We start from the raw sequence: 22,110 nt of genomic DNA, 5'->3' as shown, positions 1-22,110 counted from the left end.
GAAGAATAATTCAAATTAATTATTGTTTTTTAATAAAAGGAAATTTTGTTACCCTTACCCTTAAATAAAGAATTTTGATACATTGGATCGGGTTGCAGGCGTACATGTCTGGTGGCCAATATAAAAGCCAGTGTCGCCAGCACAACGCCATCTACACATCCAATAATGGCCAGAGGATACGCCCATCTAATGCCACACAGACCCAGTTCGAAACGATTGGCATCTGGTCCGCATACCTTGCGGAAATCGTCGGAATTCCAACCGAATGGGAAAGCACCACAGGCCACAATCATACATAGAGCTAGAAAAAGAGGAAACAAATGTTTAGGAATTTATTTTAAAATAAATACCAACTATTTTAGAATAAAAATTTGGAAAACTTCGCTGTCATATACGACCAGAAATGTTTTCTTATAGAAGAGCAGAAGGTCTTCTTATAGAAGAAAACAAGTTTGTCACTATTTCTTTAGACTTTCGAATATCTTCTCATAGAAGATCTGAAGGTCTTTTTATAGAGGAGGAGGTATTTTCATAGAAGAGCTGAAGGTCTTCACATTGAAGATCTGAAGGTCTTTTCATAGAGGAGAAGGTCTATTCATATAAGATCTGCAGGTCTTCCCATATAAGATCTGAAGGATTTCTCATAGAAGATTTTCTCACAGAGGAGCTTAAGGTTTTCTCATAGAGGAGCTGAAGGTCTTCTCTTAGAGGAGCTGAAGGTCTTCTCATAGAGGAACTGAAGGTCTTCTCATAGAGGAACTGAAGGTCTTCTCATAGAGGAGCTGAAGGTCGTCTCATAGAAGAGCAGGAGGTCTTCTCATAGAGGAGCTGAAGGTCTTCTCATAGAGGAGCTGAAGGTCTTCTCATAGAGGAGCTGAAGATCTTCTCATAGAGGAACTGAAGGTCTTCTCTTAGAGGAGCTGAAGGTCTTCTCTTAGAGGAGCTGAAGGTCTTCTCTTAGAGGAGCTGAGGGTCTTCTCATAGAGGAGCTGAAGGTCGTCTCATAGAAGAGCAGGAGGTCTTCTCATAGATGAGCTGAAGGTCTTCTCATAGAGGAGCTGAAGGTCTTCTAATAGAGGAACAGGAGATCGTCTAATAGAACAGCAGGAGGTCTTCAAATAGAAGAGCAGGAAGTCGTATCATTAAAGAGCAAAAGGTATTCTTCCCTTAGAAGAGCTAAATATCATCTCATAGAAGATGTAAATGTCTTTTTTTAGAAGAATAACTCAAGGTCTTCCTATAGAGAGGTGAAGGTCTTCCTATAGAAGAGGTGAAAGTCTTCCCTTAGAAGAGGTGAAGGTCTTCCCATAAAAGAGTTGAAGGTCTTCTTACAAAAGAGCTAAAGGTCTTCTCATAGAGGAGCTGAAGTTCTTCTCATAGAGGAGCTGAAGGTCTTCTATAAAAGAGATGAAGGACTTCTTATAGAAGGACAGAAGATCTTACCATAGAAGAGCAGATAGCCTTCATCTGGAAAAACTGAAGGTATTCTTATGGAAGAGCTGAAGGTCTTGTCTTAGAGAGGTGAAGGTCTTCCTATAGAAGAGGTGAAAGTCTTCCCATAGAAGAGGTGAAGGTCTTTTTACAGAATAGCTAAAGGTCTTCTCATAGAGTAGCTGAAGTTCTTCTCATAGAGGAGCTGAAGGTCTTCTATAAAAGAGATGAAGGACTTCTTATAGAAGGACGGAAGGTCTTACCATAGAAGAGCAGATAGCCTTCTTCTGGAAAAACTGAAGGTATTCTTATGGAAGAACTGAATGTCTTGTCTTAGAGAAGAGTTTTCTCATAGTTTTCGTTTTCTCATTAATCACCAGAAGGACTTCTTCTCATTGAAGTCTTGAAATTCTTTTCTGAAATGATCCGATTCAAAAGTCTTCTTAAAAAATAATAAGGGCTATTCGAAGTTCGGATATAACCTAGTATTTACAAAGCATATATATATATATATATATTTCTCAATTAACACAACCTTATGCAAATTCTGCGAAAACTTCAAGTTAATAACCTTAATGTAAGAAGTAAAAACAATAAGAAAACTTGACACAAAAACAACAACTTCTGGCTACGTGCCCATAAATGCTGAGCTCAAATATTATAGTAAATCGTAACCCAATTTAATGTGTTTGTTTTACATACTTCATTTCTGTTTAATTTTCACTTCCAACAAAAAGACAAAACCAACATCATTTACAGTAATAAAAGTAGGTCTTCTAACTTGAAATCAATCAATGCAAAAAACCCCAAATACATTCACAATTTGTTAATATCTCCATTATTCCAGCATGCAACTAATTTTACAATTGTCTCTATCGAACTGTCTACATACACACACATATAGCTACATACATACCTGATATGATTTGCAACCAACCGCAAATGTGAAAGACTCGTGTCGATTTCATAAATATTACAAATATTAGGAAACATATCGTCAATAAGGCCAGAGCAACTGCAGCCGCCATAAATAGGGTAGCCAACTGGAAAAATGTTGAAATAACGAAAGGATTTATCAATTTGGTAATGGATGGATGGATAATGGTGTATACCATGAGAGACCAAAACTTACTTGAAACGAAAATGTGGGCACCTGTAATATATTTTCCCATTTACGTTTACAATTGTCGAAAATTTCATCTTTCTGGCACATTTGCCACAGACCAATGCGACCGGCACTCTCGTTATCGGGATCACCAATCCATTCTGAAAAAATATTAATTACAGAATAGGCTTAATAATTTGAAACTTAAAAACAAACTCAAATATAAACCAGTGAGCGGAGCAGTATAGTCGGACGGGGGCGACCATACGATACCCTACACAACTACCACGGAACTCTAACATTCTGCGGATTTTTATTCCGAGCCTAGGCAACATTTCGTGATAGTTGAACCCTCTTGCTCGATTAGAGGTATACAGCACCTCTTCCTTACACTGACATATTTTCCGAATATTACAAATATTCAATACAGTCCTTCAAATTACTTGTCCATATTCTCTTCAACCTGGGTTGTGTTGTAATATTCGAAAAATTCCAAAAAAGTTTAGTTTTCGGTCCACTTCTTCCCAAAATTATTATCTGATCGTTACCGAAAATTATAGGCGTTGTCCTTGGCCATAACTGGAGCCTCATGGAGTATATATATACGCCATACAATACATTTTTTTCATTTTTCACACAAAAGTCAGGGTCCATTTGACCCTCTAAATATTGGCCGATCTTTATCAAAACAGGCATGCCTATTTTTTGACCCAATCCCCTTCTCCATGTAAAAATTCGAGATGTTTGGGCAATAATTGCGGCCTCTGGAGCGACCAGAAAAACCGACAAAAATTCAGTATTTGGTCCATTTCATCCCCTAAATATTAACCGATCTTTGCCAAAAACAATAGGGGTCTTCATTGGACCGAACCCATCCTACATGCAAAATTTCGTGAAGATTGGTCCATAACTGCGGCCTGTATTGTGTTTACAAATTATAATGGACAGACAGACGGACGGATGGACGGACGGACACACATGTCTAGATCGTCTCAGCTAGTTACATTTAGATCTATACTATGTTGCAGATATTGATTTAACCATATCATATGTATGACCTTCCAGTGTACTAAAATTAGGATGGCATCGTTATATACGGGATATAACAAAAAAGACACCTACAGCGAAAATGTTTCCCCAGGAGATTTTGTAATCCAATGGGCACCTGAAATTATAATAAATAACAGCTTAAAATGCACAAAAGGATCATTTCTAGTAGGCAGATGTCCCAGCCCAGAAAACATATAAAAGCGAACCTGCTGATGGTTCACGCAGAAGGGGAAGGCCAAGAATACGATGGAAACATCAAGTCGAAGACAGCATTGCCGAAAATGGTCTTTCAAATTGGAAAAAATGGGCAAAAGACCGACGCGCCTGGAAATCTTTTCTAAGCTCGGATTATGGAATGAAAGTTCTGTTACAAGCCAGCTAAGTAAGTAAGTATGATTTCCTACCAACATCCAATATCGAATCTTCATTCGCATAATCTAATCTCATGCTTCTATCTATGTTCGTTTATCCCAATATCTCATTTTAGTTCCAGCCATGTTTTGAAATAACCACCATACAAAGGTCCCGCTCAATTTTCAATATTTTGAAGGTCTTAGTCGCATTTTCCAACCGCAGTGGTTGCAATTTTTCATTTCGTGTTCTTGGAGGGTTAACATATTTTACAGGTTTTAGTCGCATTTTCGCATCGAAATGACTGTAAGTTGACATTCATACAAAGATCCCGCTTTATTTTCAGTGCGTTGATTTTCCTAGTCCAGTTTTGACACATGAGTGCATGGTCCCGACCTTTTTAAGAATCTACGTTTTTTTTTTTTTTTTTGCTTTTTAATTATGTCGCCCAGTCTGAGTCCATTTGTCGGGACTGATCAATTTAACTGTCATATCTGCCTGTCCTTTATAAAAGGTTTATGAAAATGCTAAGTTCGACATCTAAATGGACTCGGGGACTCATTTCACATTTTACGAGATTTATGACATTTCAAAATTGTTACAATTTGTGTGGGAGGTACCACAGGAGATTGATCCACACAGGCGATATTTTCACTAAATCGGTATTTCATATAAATATAAGGTTAAGCCAAGTTTGAACCTAACAGCATTAACCATTCGCATTTTTTGTATTTAAATATTAACAATCTGAAGAGGAGGTTCCATAAGGAGTGGCGCCATAGGTCCATTTCCAGGTTTAATGTAGGTTTCCTAAAAATATTAATATTGCCATCGATCGATCACATCGGATACTCTATCCGTATGATATTTACAAGTTTTCAATCGTTTTACATTTTGTGGAGGAGGTGGATGGGTCCTATCATCGGACTTGATCTAAATTTGATAAAAGTACCACAACGTGCAAAGTTTGAATCAATTCGGATTCTCAACAATCTTTTTATACCCTACACAACTATTTTGTCAGGGTATTATAGCTTTGTGCAGCCCCAAATGTTTGCAACGCCGCGAAATATTGGTCCTACACCCAACTTTAAGTATACCGATCGTCATATCTCGACTAGCTGAGTCGATCTAGACATGTGTGTCCGTCCGTCCGTCTGCCCATTATAATTTGTAAGTTATGGACCAATATTCACGAAATTTTGTTTTTGGTAAAGGTCGGTTAATATTTAGGGTATGAAATGGACCAAAAACTTTATTTTTGTCTGATTTTCTGGCCGCTCCAGAGGCCGCAATTATGGCGCAAACATCCCGAATTTTCACAAGTAGAACGGGATCGGGCCAAAGAATAAGCATGCCTGTTTTGGCGGGTCAAATGGACCTTGACTTTTGTGTGAAATATGACAAAATTTGTGTTCTATAGCGTATATATTTACTCCTGAAGGCCATAGGCCCGAGAAGTTGATAGTATATCCAAGAGGAGCGGTTGACCTATAAATTGATACCAATTATATTGTCGTATGTTCTCGGATGTGGGAGTTACACTTAAATATTTGCAGGTGTCTACGTATTCAGATATTATGTATTAACCTATTACCACACCAGAGGGTCTGCCCTCTGGCTGATCGCTTTGAAATGTCCATGAGGTTCCAGTTATGGTCAAGGACAGCGCCTATTTGTTCTGTGATGATCAGACAATAATTTTGGGATGATGTGGACCGAAAAATTAATTTGTTGTGTTTTCGAGTCGATCTATAGGCCAAAATTATAAGCCGAACATCAAAACAAAGCCCACGGGGAATGGAATATGGACAAGTACCGAATATTAGAAACATTCGGAAAATATGTGAGTGTATGGAAAAGGTTCTGTTGACCTCTAATCGGGTAAGAGGGTGCAACTATCACGAAATATTGCCCAGGCTCGGAATAAAAATCCGCAGAAAGTTAAAGCCACGTGGTAGTTGTGTAGGGTATCGTATGGTCGGCCCCGTCCGACTATACTGCTCCGCTCACTGGTTTGAAGCTAAATCTACCCATTTACCACTATTGATAATTTCTATTAGGCACATTTTTGTAAACAAAGAGGATCTAAAATTTCGAATTATTTTCAATTCTCATTACCAGTATTCATGTTTTAAGCTCCAAATGCTCCAATGTACATTTTTATAAGTATAAAATTCTATACCGACCAATTTTCAATATGGTATGAGGGGTTGGAAAATTCCTATTGAGGATAAATAACATGGTGAGTATATGAGAAACTCAGAAGGAAAAATTCGACATGGGTTAAAGTTCTGAGATATGGTGAGTTAATTTTTTGCTGGCGACCCTATTATACATGAATAGATAGCTCAACATCTTGAATTGTATTTTTTCTTTAATGTTCCTCGTTATTTTTTATAAAGAACTGTCAAATTCATCCGAATTCTTTGCTGAAAAATATTACTTAAGCCAAAGAAGCCAAAAACCTAATTTCGAGGAAGAAATAACCAGTTTTCCAGTTTAAGGACCCAAAAATATTTCGTGCACATGAGGACTCTAACTGAAATCATATGAGCTCGATTTTTTAGAGTAGTTGAATGTCAAAAAATCTCGTCTTGATTTCATTTGTTTACGATACAAGAAAATATAGACGAAAATACTCACAACAATTCAAGGTACAAGGAGAATATATTTCACAAAAATATTCCCCATTCGATTTGACAGAATGCATTTCATTTCAAAAATAACCTGCAATAGGACCAAGATTTTGTGTTTTTTTCAGCAAAAACTGTATTTCGCCATAACACAATAACATGACCTATGGCAAATTTGTCCTTCTGGATCCTCCAGACCATGACCTCCATTTTGCCGCATAGTGTAATGGGTATTTTAGAGAGAAGAGGTAAGGGATATTATTTATTTAAATTGTTAATCATTTAGCAAACAAAACTAGGAATTATCTTTGGTTAACCATTAACTACATCATTATGTGACATAAGTGATTGTATATATCTCCCATGGCGAAGATTAACGAATGGCCCAGATAAGACATTAACAAATTTAGACAAATAACAACACACACACCGCAATGTAGAAAAATGACAAATGATCTCATCATTTTTAAGATTGTTGTTTTTTTTTCTTCGGTCATTTATAAATTTGTTTCACATTTATATAACATTTACTGTGATCTTTTTTAAATTTAGATTTCCGTACAAAAAAACAACTCCTAATGGCTCGGACACCAAATAATCCATAAAACTGTAAAACGTGACAATTTCACAAAAACGCTAATCATTCGCACACAAAATTCCAAAAGTTATGTTCAACAAAGTATTCAAAAAGAGAAAAATACATTTCAGAAATATTTGTCTGTTTAGATAAAAAATAAAATGTAAACAATTGCAACAATCATATATCGGTCATGTACAAGAGAAACACCAATAAAAGTAAAACGGCCAAGATAGCCAATCAATTTACCTGGTGTTACAAATGCCACAATACCAATAATGGCATAGCATATCGTAAATATGGCCCACAGCACGGCAATGGCTTTTGAGTTCCGGATATATTTCGTCGCATAGATTTGCGTCGTGTCCACGTATTCGATCTTTGTGCCCATTTTTGGTAATGCTCCACTATTCCAATTAAACTAGAACGACAACTAAAAAGAAACAAAAGAGAGAAAATAAATAAATTAAGTATTTTTAAAGAAAAATAAAATTGAAGAAGAAAATGTTTAAAGAAGTTCTTATGTCCACTATTGTTGTTGGGTATGAAACAGTTAATGACCTTTAAGTAGCTTAATTAAGTGCGGAGCTTTAAATGTCCGCTCAGTCAATGACATTAAATAAGTATTTTGGTATAACATCGAAAGAGGAAAATATAAAATCTGACTGTAATTTTTAACATAGATTTTTATAGCCTACATACTAAGAGGGCTAGTATATATATTTGTGGCATATTAATGTAAAATGCGATTATTTATTTATCATAAATTAATTTCACATTATTAGTTAGAGACTTAAATTAAGTTCGAAAGAATTGTTAATATTTAGAAAATGTTTAAACCTCATATTATACAAATTGTTTTAAACTTTACACATCGTAGTATTTTTATCACTCTTAGTTCTGAAGATGGGACTTTTCATTATATTCCTTCTGGAAGCTCCCATTTTGAAGTGTGATGTATATATTTCTCATTTTCGGCAAGACCAACATATATAAAAAATTATTTTTAGTTAGTGATGTGTCTGCAAAAAAAACGCTTCAACAGCATTTTCTGCAGATGAAAATCGTTGACTGACACACCTTGAAGATACATAGACAATCCCACGGCATCGAGTTCTACGATTTCGAATTGACCCAATACTACACGGCCAGTGGCTGCCACCCCAGTTATATCTGTTTTGAGACCAACATGGTTCTGTTTGCTTCAACATCACTCACCGCCCGTGTCGGTGAAATGAAATGGGAATTAGGAAGTGAGTGCCTTTCAGGAGCTATTCAGGTTTGGCTCGGTTGCGAGTCTACCGCAGTCTCCTCAAAAGGAATACAACCTGCAGTATTTAACACCATAAGTTCCAGTTTCTACTCCTGATTGTGAATCAGTTCTTAAATTTAGTTGCAACTGTCTTGGAGGAAAATATTTGAGATAGCGGATTTTATGAGTCCGAATGATATATTGATCGCGTAATGGAGATGAGGGTTAGCATTTCGATTGAGCAAGACTCTAGTGACCCATTCATGGAATGTTTAAGTGTGGCACTGTCGAAGTTCAGGTTCATATATCACCGATAAAAACCTGTTAACCGCTAACATTAGATATATATAGAAGGCCCATGAAACCATGAATTTTGTTATACCGTCCAAGGTAATAACCAGAGGGAACAGAGCTGACAGAGCAAATTGATAGCTTCATGTTTCGCACGGTGAATGGGGATACCTCCTCCAGAATAAGGGGGAAAGGTTGACTGGCAGCTTGTCTTTTCACTTGGATCAGACCATCTCCGTATAATTTTCTACAACAGCAGACCGCTTTATTAAATCATATTTTTTTATTCTTCATCATCTGTCATTAAAAATAGAAAATCGAAATGGGTAGGAACCGGAATAAGCAAAAAGTGAGCAACGGTTAAGTCCCTCTAGAACCCTGGTAAGAAGGATGATGATGACCTCGGTCCCATTTAACGACGAAATTGTGACTGATCAGATCTGCCATTCATTTTAAACGATACGTCGTATAAAATTTCTTCCCGTCGAGGAGGTATATCCACAGTTTTCAATGGGTTATGTTGAAAGTTTCAAACGTAGCGCTAAATCATCTAATGTGCTGTTTCCTAACGCTGACGTAGTAATGGTGAAACAGCTGGACGAGCCAGAAGTTGACTAAAGAATGCTAACAAAGGTGGCTAATACAGGACGATCCCACTTTGTCACCCATAGCGGCACCTATTGAGGCACTGCTTCTCCACATCATTAGGGAAAGCTATCCAGTTTCTATCAGCATGGGTTCGGTAAGCAACACAGCACAACAACAGTATTCCACGCCATTAGGACTGTTCAGCACATGAACTTCTTCTTCTTAGCTCGCTTATGACAGAACGGTTGTTCCATAAGCCGAACTTAAAAAAATTTCCAAGCGCGTCGGTCTTGTGCGCATCTCATCCAATTGGAAAGACCATTTTCCAAGATGTTGTCTTCTACCTTATCTTTCCATCGGATTCGTGACCTTCCCCTTCTGCATCAAGCGAACCAAGTGATCGCTTTTATATGCCTTTTGAGCAGGGGTACCTTCATTAATTCTCACAACATGGCCTAGCCAACGCTGTCGCTGCATCTTGATACGTTTGACTATGTCAATGTCAGAGAATATATGATATAACTCATGGTTCATTCGACGGCGATATTCACCGTTGACGCATATCGGCCCATAGTTTTTTCCGGAGAATTTGTCTCACAAACACTCAAAGTGCAGAACCACGGATATTATCAACTTCTTGTGGAGTGTGAGTTTGGTCTGGCGAGAGGTGGCCTGGCTTTTGAGTTTCTTACTCAGACCATAGTAGCATCTGTTGGCCAACAATATTCCACAGTTGGTCCGAGTCTACTGAACGTCTTGCGCGTTGATACCATTAGCTTGGTTTTTTCACATCAACTGCTGACATGAAAATGTCATTGAATGTACAGGTAGAGGGACATAAAATTCCGATCAACAACAATCCCAAAATTATTATCGGGATCACAATCGATAGCATGTATAAATTGTCCGCGCAAACGACGCATATCTGTGACAAGTTGACAAATAGGAAAAAGGCCCTCAAAATGTTATTGGTAAGTGTGTTCCGCAAATACTTGTGCTACTGATATCTGTCAGAACGTAGCCCTAAAAACTGCAACAGGGTGCCTCCTCATGACACCTCTCCACCATATACATGAGGATACAAAGATCCTTCCCTTACTTCAACATAGCAATACGCCTTCGTTGCAGTAACTGCCTCAGTGCTTCAGAGAAAATCGTGATCTAGAGAGAGGTAGGTAAAAAAGTAAGCATTTAGATAAAAATACATATCGAGCAGGTCTGAAAAGCATTCACACTATTGCAGTTGCCGACGGGCTAATTGAATATACAGTAGATATCGGATATAAGCACATCTGATATAAGAAAAAAATCGCATATAAGAAAGATTATCAAAACACCGAGGCTATACTTTCTTATATCCGATATGTCCATATAAGAAAACCAGTAAGGAAAGTAGTAAAATCGGACGGGGCCGACTATATGATACCCTTCACCACTATGGGTATATTAAACAGTACTATTAACATGAAATTGGATGAATGTGATTGGATGATATGTGATATTTATCTAAATGTGAATCTACCTAGATCTATCCATAAAGTATGTAAATCGACTTCAAACAAATATAAATAGGTCATCCGTTGGGCTATTTCTGTACTTCTAGAAAACGCAACTACGTAGTTCTATGCTCAATTTTGTAAGTTGTGCAAAATTTGATGTCAATCTGACTAACATGAGGAGTTTGATGCCCAATTTACTTGAAATCTGGCGAAAATATATATGGAACCTCTATCCAAATATTAAGCGATTTCAAACAAACATGTCACAGGTTAGATTATACTAATTTCAGAACGTTTTCTTCCAATCAGCATATTGGTTCCTTGGTGCGTCAATTACTTAAAATAAATCTATAATAAAAGGGAGCTATATCTAAATCAGGACCGATTTTCACGAAACAAGGCAGACATCACTCTAGGCTCAATTCAGTACGTTATGCTAAATTTCGTGCAAATCGAAAGATATATGCGACTTTGGTGTACCATTTACATGAAATCGGACGAAACTATATATGGGAGCTATATCTAAATCAGGATCGAAACTTGGCAGACATCATTCTAGGCTCAATTCAGTAAGTTATGCCAAATTTAGTGCAAATCGAAGGATATATAGGGACTTTGGTGCACCATTTATATGAAATCGGACGAAAATATATATGGGAGCTATATCTAAATCTGGACCGATTTTCTCGAAACTTGGCAGATATCACTCTAGGCTTAATTCAGTACGATATGCCAAATTTCGTGCAAATCGAATGATATATAGGGACTTTGGGGCACCATTTACATGAAATCGGACGAAACTATATATGGGAGCTATATCTAAATCTGGACCGATTTTCACGAAACTTGGCAGACATAATTCTAGGCTCAATTCAGTACGTTATGCCAAATTTTGTGCAAATCGAAGGATATATGGGGACTTTGGTGCACGATTTATATGAAATCGGACGAAACTATATATGGGAGCTATATCTCAATCTGGACCGATTTTCTCGAAACTTGGCAGACATCCCTCTAGGCTTAATTCAGTACGATATGCCAAATTTGGTGCAAATCAAAAGATATATAAGTACTTTGGTGCACCATTTACATGAAATCGGACGAAACTATATATGGGAGCTATATCTAAATCTGGACCGATTTTCACGAAACTTGGCAGACATCATTCTAGACCTAAATGATTAGGCTGTACCAAATTTCGTGCAAATCGAAAGATATATAGGGACCGTTTACATTAAATCGGTTAAAAATATATATGGGAGCTATATCTAAATCTGAACCGATTTTTCCCAATTTCAATAGGTTTCGTCCTTGGGCCGAATAAGTGACATGTGCCAAATTTCATCCAATTCGGGTCATAAATGCGACCTGTACTTTGTTTACAATTTAACATGGACATACAGACGGACGGACGGACGGACGGACATGCATAAATCGACTTAGAAAGTGATTCTATGCATATTCTCAAAAGGAACCATGTGTCTATCTCGTTTCCTTTTGCCTGTTACAAACATATGCACAAAGACATAATACCCTGTACCACAGTGTGGTGAAGGGTATAAAAACGCATATGAGAAAGAAATCTACGGCTTTTTTGAGTTTCTTATATCCGATATCTACTGTAATAAATTTCGTCGTCGGAGCCTGAAGCGTGTTCAGCTGCATACACAAACCAAATTAATTTTGGCTCAGCTACGTTCAGGATAGTGTAGTCCTCTCAATTCGTCTGGGCGCACGTTGATGACAACGTGCAAAATTTCCAGCCAACGAAGTGTCTTCAAAGACCCGACGACATTGTTGACGATCTTGTATTGATTTCTTATAAGACTTAAGACCCACATTTTTATGCAAAAGTACGGTATAATAACCTTTGCGAAATGCCGAATCTCAAAGAACAACACATACCAACATTTCCTAAAATCGGAAATTTCCTGCATGTTTATATTTTATTTCTTTTAGTGTACAATCTGTTGTTGTATTTGTTAATAGCTCCAGAAAATCCACTGAGCTTAAAATAAATACAAATTATGCCAAATATATTTGTGCTCATTTTATGTTCGTTTTACAGTTCTTAATGAATCATAATCATAAAATTTCTGAAACTTTTTTTTAAATAATTTGTCTTTGTTTTCTAAATATAGAGATGCACTGTCGTGGCCCACAGTGTATAAAAAATATTAAAACTAATATAATATATGGAATTGCATTAATTTCGGTAATGCTGACCGACTGGTAACTGTTATTTCACATTACTCAATTAAAGTTTTTAATTTCGAATGTCATGTACAACCTTGTCCATAAATGCAACTTCACATCACATATATTTCAGGTTATTATTATTACTTTTATAATTAATTTTTTCAAAGTACATGTGTGTGTCTGAATATAACAATCATCTCTCTCACACACACAAATGCATTGTCATGCATTTAATTATGATTTCTTCAATCAATGAAAAGTTGTATTTCAAAAGGAATTTATAAAAATTTGCTTAACAAATAAGATAATGGTGTTGTAATTATTTTAATCACAGGATGAAAAGAGTCGAGTATTACAAAAAAAAAAAAAAACAAAAGAAATATATTGTTAATAATAAACTAAAAAAAAAGAAAACAATAAAAGTAATCATCCCATGAATGTTGCCACGAACTTTCACATAAAATTAATTTGTATTTTATGTGTGAGGAGCTATTCAATGCATTGTTTAGTTTCTTTGCCAGACAGTCATCAGTCAGTCATCTAGTCATTCATAATTAATTATGTTTATATAGCTAGAGGATTTTTTTTAATTTCGTTATGTGTTTAATAGGTGTGATTGAAAAAGAGAGTTATTAACATCGAATACAGTAATATCAGTATCAATTCCCCACATTTTTTACATAATGAATAATACCAAAAATTTGTCAAAATATTTATTTATAAATTAATAATATCTATCTTAATAATAATATCTACTTATGTGTGCATTCTATCTTTATACATAAATTTAATAACACAATTATATTTGAAACATTTTTTTATCTTTCTATCCCAGTGCTGCTATCGCATGGTGAATAGTAAACTAGTTCTCTTTATACCCTTCACCACACTGTGGTATTATATCTTTGTGCATATGTTTGTAACAGGCAAAAATAATCGAGATAGACCCATGGTTCCTTTTGGTGAACCAATGGTGAACCAATGTCCTTATATATCTTTCGATTTGCACGAAATTTAGCACAGCGTAATGAATAAGGTCTAGAATGGTGTGTGCAAAATTTCGTGAAAATCGGTTCAGATTTAGATATAGCTCCCATATATAGCTTCGACCGATTTTAGGTAAATAGTCCACTAAAGTCCCTGGAAATTTTTTGATTTGCACGAAATTTGGCACAGCGTAATGAATAAGGTCTAGAATTATGTCTGTCAAGTTTCGTGAAAATCGGTTCAGATTTAGATAAGCTCCCATATATATTTTCGTCCGATTTAATGTAAATGGTGCACCAAAGTCCCTATATATCTTTCGATTTGCACGAAATTTGGCACAGCGTAATGAACTAGGTATTGAATAATGAACTAGGTATAGAATGATGTGTGTTAAGTTTCGTGGAAATCGGTTCACATTTAGATATAGCTCCAATACATATTTTCGTCCGATTTAATGTAACTGGTGCACCAAAGCCCCTATATATCTTTCGATTTGCACGAAATTTGGAACAGCATAATGAATTAGGTCTAGAATGATGTGTGCAAAGTTTCGTGAAACTCGGTTCAGATCTAATGTAAATGGTCCACCAAAGTCCTTATATATCGTATTGAATTAGGCCTAGAATGATGTGTGTTAAGTTTCCTGAAATCGGTTCAGATTTAGATATAGCTTCTATATCGGTTGCAGAATGAAATGTTTATGGATCCAATTTCATTCCTTTAAAAATGTGACGTCTGTTAGGATTCATCTGTTGAATATACCCAAAGTGGTGAAGGGTATCATATAGTCGGCCCCGTCCGACTTTATTACTTTCCTTACGGGTTTTTTCTTGAAGCATAGCAGTTCATCTCACTTCTATTTTTTGAGAATTTTTTAAGTACCCCTGCTCTACACCCAAACAAATAACCGTAACTTTCCATTCTCAACTCACATTCTTTATTAAACTTATTATGAAAACAATTGTTTATAAGGTCTTTTTCTCAACATTGTTATTTTAATTGTCAGCCAAACCACATTCTTGACCAGGCACTCCCACAATGGACAACAACCACGTAATGAAAACACTAACAATTCCCATAATTAAAAATAAGACAACAATTAAAATTCTTTTAAAAATTTTTGCCATTTTAATAAATAACTTTTAATAACTACTAGAAAAGGGCAAAGAACCAACCAAAAAGGGGGGAAAATTATTTATTTTCCGCACATAAGGGAAAACTGATCGTGAACGAAAATTTAAGTCTTTTATAAACAGAAGAAGAGGGTTTCTAAGACGGGGGACTTATTTATAGATGATCTGAAGAAGAGTTTGTTATAGAAAAAAATGAAACGAGTTAAAGAAAAACCAGTGAGCGGAGCAGTATAGTCGGACGACCGACCATATGATACCCTACACAACTTCCACGAAAATCTAACTTTCTGTGGTTCTATATTCTGAGCTTGGGCAATATTTCGAAATATTTGCAATCTCTTGACCGATTAAAGGTCAACAAATATTACTAATTTTCAGTACAGCCTTTCTAATCACTTGTCTAGATTCCTTTCACCGTGGGTTGTGTTGTGATGTTCGGCTTTCAATTGTAGCCTACAGATCGACTCAAAAAAACATAAAAATTTAATTTTTCAGTCCATTTCATCCTAAAATTATTATCTGATCATCGCCGAAAATTATAGGCGTTGTCATTGATCATAAGTGAAACATCACGGAAAATTTCAAAGTCATCTATATTTTCGCCGTCTAGTGTGGTGATATATCCCACATCCGAGTACATACGACAATATAATTGGTATGAACTTAAAGGTCAACCATTCCTCTTGGATATACTACCAAATTCTCGGCTCCATGCCCTTCATAAGTAAATATATTCGCTATAGAATACCAATTTTTTAATTTTTCACACAAAAGTCAGGCTCCATTTGACCCACTAAATTTTGACCGATCTTTATCAAAGCATGCATGCTTATTCTTTGGCCCGACCCCCTTCTCCATGTAAAAATTCGTGATGTTTGGGTCATAATTGTTTTGGGTCATCAGATAAAAATAAAGTTTTTGGTCCATTTCATCCCCTAAATATGAACCGATCTTTTCCAAAAACAGTAGGGGTCTTCATTGGCCAGAGCTCATCCTGCATGCAAAATTTCATGAAGATTGGTCCATAACTGTGGCCTGTATCGTGTTTACAAATTATAATGGACAGACGGACGGACACACAAGTCTAGATCGTCTCAGCTAGACGAGATATGACGATCGGTATACTTAATGGTGGGTCTAGGACCAATATTTCGCGGCGTTACAAACTCAACATAGTTGTGTAGGGTATAATTAACACAGACATCTGAACTAAACAACAATAAGTGTTGTCGGGCGGGATTTGTCGTCTCCTTTGAAAGTGTGTCTGGGCGATAATTTTTTATAACTTTCGATGTGGACGATCAATATAAATAGAGGTCGATAGACTTAAGGGGACCCCCTATTCCCGGTGTCATTTTTTATTTAAATCGAATCTACTCTAATCCTAGGATGTCCTTTCAAATGTCGTTCAAAATTTCAAGTGAAAATCTCAAGAACTCTTGAAGATATAGCCAATTTATTGTATTAATATCAAGTGAAGGCAAACTTGATTCTCAAACGCATTTTTCTCTCAGTGTTTTACGAATGGCGGGCACGATAACTCAAAAACAAATAATCCAATTGGTTCCAAATTTTAACACGTTTCTCTGGGAATGTATAGCTCTCGTATGAACTAAAGCCAATCGGTAAAGAACTTCCTTATTTTCTAACTTAGTTTGTGGTCAAAAATAGGTGAATTTCCAAATTTTTTTTAAAGGTCCGCTTTAATTTTTGTGCGAAGTTAATAATCCTAGTTCATACGAGAGCCAGAAACCCAAGGTTTTTCCGATTCCCATGTTCCAGTGAGAATGGAGACCCCCTTAAATCTTTATGTTGTGATGAAGCAATATCCTATTCTGCATCCATCAAAAACCACAACGTGGCCAACTCTTGCTCAAAGCCGAAGGTCTCCCACTAAGAATTCGAAATGCCTAGGACCGTCGACATACCGAAAATGCGATCTATATAGGGTGGCTATGCCTAAACATGGTCCCATATCAATAATTTTCTGCGAAGGGATTTTATAATTCTTTTACTAACAACGAACACCGAATGCTAAATTACAGTCATTTATATTTAAAAAAGCGTGTGGGGCGGGACCTATGTAAGGATATACTTCAAGTACTTAGGGGTTTGGGCTTTTAAATGCGGGAAATTTTGAAACAGGGACCTATGTTAAAAATTCTTTATTAAGATTTTTATACCCTTCACCACACTGAGGTACAGGGTACTATGTCTTTGTGCATATGTTTGTAGCATGCAAAAGGAAACGAGATAGACACAGGGTTTCTTTTGAGAATATGCAGAGAATCACTCTCTGAGTCGATTTATGCATGTCCGTCCGTCTGTTGGTGTTAAATTGTAAACAAAGTACAGGTCGCATTTATAATCCGATTTGGATGAAATTTGGCCGAAGGACGAACCCTATTGAAATTAGGGAAAATCGATTCATATATTCCATATATATTTTCGTCCGATTTTATGTAAATTGTGTACGAAAGTCTCGTATACCTTTCGAATATACTGAATTAAGAGGACCCCCCCCACTCTCGGGGTCAAAATTGTTGTTGATATAATTCGAATTTACTCTGATTCAAGAATGTCTCTACAAAATTTCAAGTGCAAATCTCAAGAACTCTTGAAGATATAGCCGATTTATTGTGTCAGCATCAAGTGACGGCTGAAGGGCTTTTCAAACTTTAAACGCGTTTTTCTCTAAACATTTTTTTGCGAATGGCGGGCACGATAACTCAAAAACTAATAATCCAATCGGTTCCAAATTTCTCTGGGAGTGTATAGCTCTCGTATGAACTAGGATAAAGCCAATCGGTGAAGATCTTCCTTATTTTTTAACTTGGTTTTTGGTAAAAAATCGGCGATTTTCCAAAAATATTTTTTCAAAGGTCCACCATTTTGTTAATTTTAGAGCGAAGTCAATAATCCTAGTTCATACGAGAGCCAGACATGTACTCTTTCTAACACCGTTGGAATTTTCGGATTCCGATGTTCCAGTGAGGAGTTATCATGCCCGCCATCAAAAATAAGGACTTTTCTTTAATTACAAAAAACAACAACAAAACAATAACAAAAATTTTTTGTAAATTATTTTTCTTCTCTTTTAAATCTTCAATTATATATGTGCAAAGTTACAAACCTTAACAAGCATTTGTATTCATTTACCAGCCCATTGATAATCTTGAAAAATTAAAATCGAGAATGGAGGGGGTTCCCTTAAGTCTAGAATGATGACTGCTAAGTTTGGTAAAGATTGGTTCAGATTTCGATATAGTTCCCATATATGTTTTCGTCAGATTTAAACTGAACTGCCTCTTAAATGGTGTGTGTTAAATTTCGTGAAAATCGGTTTAGATTTAGATATAGCGCACATATGTATTTTCCTTCGATTTTATGCAAAGTGTGCACTTACAAACGGATATATGATTGAGATTAAATTTAATTAAATAAAATCGATTTACATAAATTTGTCCCATTGTACGCAAACGAATCTAAACTTGCCCGAATGAAATGAAATTTAGCACAGGTTTCAGAAAGATCACATATTCAAGTTTGTTCAATTTCATGTCAATGTTCTTTCGAAAAGGCGGAGTCTGTTAGGAGACATATGGAGAATATATCCAAAGTGGTAGGACCAGTCCGACTTTACTACTTTCCGTACGTACGAGGAAGAATCTGAATTAGAGATCAATTTGTTCGGTCTAGAAAACCGGATTGACTTATTAATGAAATTAATTCTAGACAATCTAAAAAAGTATTAAAAAAAACGAAATTCTATGTGTTGGCAAAAACAAACCAAATACTTAAATATTTTCTGAATGTGACAAAATTGTTGTTTTACTATTTTTGCAAATTTCAATATTGAATGAAATCGACTTTCCTCCACAAATCCAGTTCACATACACAGCAGCATTCCCAATGAGTCATTCGGAAAATTTGTGAAAATTTCTATGAAAAAAACTATGAATGAAATCGCATACAACAACAAATCTGCGAACAGACCATAATCAATTATTGAAAACCAATAAGATATGATCTGCAAATATGGAATATAAAAACAAAACGAAATAAATATTGTGTTTCTATTACGACAACTAAAGCCATGTTGTAGACACAACAATTTTTAACTTCGAGCATCTCCCCAAGTTATGGCTGTCGCCATAAGCCATTGAAACAAGAACTGTATAGACATTTTTGTGTGTTACTTTAGTTTATCTCTCTTTCTCATTTTGCCTTAATTTTTTCCAATTGTGCCACATTCAGATGCTGGCAGACAACAACAACAACCAATCTCCTTAACCAGCCCAGTACCAAATGATCGATTATGGCAAAAGAAAACTGGACATACAACAACCCAAAGACAAATATTGTATGAGCGATCAAAACACAAAGTAAGTCTTGGAGTTTCCATTGAAATCATAACTTTTCTTGGAGGTTGGCCGGCTGTTTGGTTGGCCGGGTTGTTTGGTTGGCTAGCTAGCTTATGGCCATAAACGATACTCATTTGCGGTGGTGTAGCATGTAATCGAGTACGTACATCCAACACAATGGAAAGGCATCTTTATGTGGCAGACACACGTATTGAACTGTACGACATACAACGTCTATGGGTTGTCTGTCTCTCCGGGAAGACAAACATGGAAAAAGCCGGTAATTTATAAAAAAGCAACAAACTTTACATTTCATGTAAATAAAATTAATTTCACCTCATGTATTCGTTGCTCAATAGCTGACTGATGAAGGAGAAAGGGGGAGGGTATTCACATTTACAATTTTACAAATGTAGGTAGGTATGTTCTGATCTTCATCTATATTGGCGGTAATATTTTTTCATATCCATGATCGGATGATGGTTGTTTTTGTATTCCAACTGCCGTTTTGTTTTCATCTCTGTTTCGAACAACTCTCTATTGATGAGAAAAAACCTTTATTTGTATTTAGAAAAAAGTGGAAGCGGAGTTACATTTTGTTAATGATTAGAGATTCTGTGTTGGAATAGTATGGGATTGCTAGAAAATGAAGGAATTCTCTATAGAGAGTTGTTACAGGGAATAGAAGAAGAATGTTTCTATATGACATCATAGGTTCTATAGTCGAGCTGAAGAAAACCTCAATAGACGAGCTAAGGGAGTCTCTATTTGTGAGCTGAAAGAAGTCTCTATAAACGTAGTGAAGGGGGTCTCCATAGACAAGCCTTAGGGAGTCTCTATAGACGAGCTGAATGGAGCCTCTATAGAATAGCTGAATGAAGTCTATATAGACGAGCTGAAGGAAGTCTCTATAGACGAACTAGAGGATTTCTTTATAGGAGAGCCTTATTGAGTCTCTATAGACGAGCTGAAGCAGGGAGTCTCTATAGTCGAGCTGAAGCAGGGAGTCTCTATAGACGAGCTGAAGCAGGGAGTCTCTATAGACGAGCTGAAGCAGGGAGTCTCTATAGACGAGCTGAAGCAGGGAGTCTCTATAGACGAGCTGAAGCAGGGAGTCTCTATAGACGAGCTGAAGCAGGGAGTCTCTATAGTCTCTATAAACGAGGAGTCTCTATAAACGAGCTGAAGCACGGAGTCTCTATAGGCGAGCTGAAGCAGGGAGTCTCTATAGACGAGCTGAAGCAGAGAGTTTCTATAGACGAGCTGAAGCAGGGACTCTCTATAGACGAGCTGAAGCAGGGAGTCTCTATAGACGAGCTGAAACAGGGAGTCTCTATAGACGAGCTGAAGCAGGGACTCTCCATAGACGAGCTGAAGCAGGGAGTCTCTATAGACGAGCTGAAGCAGGGAGTCTCTATAGACGAGCTGAAGCAGGGATTCTCTATAGACGAGCTGAAGCAGGGAGTCTCTATAGACGAGCTGAAGCAGGGAGTCTCTATAGACGAGCTGGAGCAGGGAGTCTTTATAGACGAGCTGGAGCAGGGAGTCTCTACAGACGAGCTGGAGCAGGGAGTCTTTATAGACGAGCTGGTCAGGGAGTCTCTATAGACGAGCTGGAGCAGGGAGTCTCTATAGACGAGCTGGGGCAGGGAGTCTCTATAGACGAGCTGGAGCAGGGAGTCTCTATAGACAAGCTGGAGCAGGGAGTCTCTATAGACGAGCTGGAGCAGGGAGTCTCTATAGACGAGCTGGAGCAGGGAGTCTCTATAGACGAGCTGAAGCAGGGAGTCTCTATAGACGAGCTGAAGCAGGGAGTCTCTATAGACGAGCTGAAGCAGGGAGTCTCTATAGACGAGCTGAAGCAGGGAGTCTCTATAGACGAGCTGGAGCAGGGAGTCTTTATAGACGAGCTGGAGCAGGGAGTCTCTATAGACGAGCTGGAGCAGGGAGTCTTTATAGACGAGCTGGTCAGGGAGTCTCTATAGACGAGCTGGAGCAGGGAGTCTCTATAGACGAGCTGGGGCAGGGAGTCTCTATAGACGAGCTGGTCAGGGAGTCTCTATAGACGAGCTGGAGCAGGGAGTCTCTATAGACGAGCTGGAGCAGGGAGTCTCTATAGACGAGCTGGAGCAGGGAGTCTCTATAGACGAGCTGGAGCAGGGAGTCTCTATAGACGAACTGGAGCAGGGAGTCTCTATAGACGAGCTGAAGCAGGGAGTCTCTATAGACGAGCTGAAGCAGGGAGTCTCTATAGACGAGCTGAAGCAGGGAGTCTCTATAGACGAGCTGAAGGTTCTATAGACGAGCTGAAGGGAGTCTCTTTAGACTGTGTTCGAGCTGGAGAGGGTGGAGTTTATTATTAAAATATTATGGGCAATGTGAAGAGGATGTTTGTATCGCCCATCCGATAAGTCTTCACCTTCAGCTCAAATTTTTAATATTAGGAATAGAAATTTCCCCGTGTGAGTATAAATCAAAATTGGAATCCCTATATTATGATACTCATCAACAATGTGTGCTCGATCCTAAGTATTTCCAAATACACATATATTACATACAGAAATAAATACACACAATTATTTGGTCTGTAAATAGAAAGTAAACTAAACCAAGAGACTGATGATGATGGCTGGTTGGTTGGTCAGTA

General features: G+C 37.2%; 1 protein-coding gene across 2 annotated transcripts in view; it reads right to left on the bottom strand.

Moving 5' to 3' along the window:
• LOC133331220 (LHFPL tetraspan subfamily member 3 protein) overlaps positions 1–22,110 on the bottom strand; it is a 34,614-nt gene that overhangs the window by 205 nt on the left and 12,299 nt on the right. For both annotated transcript variants that reach the window (XM_061539723.1, XM_061539655.1), the window contains exons 2-5: positions 7,400–7,571; positions 2,564–2,697; positions 2,348–2,474; positions 59–301 (exon numbers count right to left, since the gene is read on the bottom strand). In XM_061539723.1, coding sequence (XP_061395707.1) covers positions 59–301; positions 2,348–2,474; positions 2,564–2,697; positions 7,400–7,541 — 646 coding nt within the window. In that variant the 5' untranslated portion in view covers positions 7,542–7,571. The remainder of the gene's footprint in view (positions 1–58; positions 302–2,347; positions 2,475–2,563; positions 2,698–7,399; positions 7,572–22,110) is intronic.

The sequence above is a fragment of the Musca vetustissima genome, unplaced genomic scaffold (assembly GCF_032173495.1).
Source record: "Musca vetustissima isolate MV318-11 ecotype Yass unplaced genomic scaffold, APGP_CSIRO_Mvet_v1 utg80434, whole genome shotgun sequence".
In the NCBI taxonomy this organism is placed as follows: Eukaryota; Metazoa; Arthropoda; class Insecta; order Diptera; family Muscidae; genus Musca; species Musca vetustissima.
Note: the sequence above shows the minus strand (reverse complement) of the source record. Positions and strands in the feature narration are given on the sequence as shown.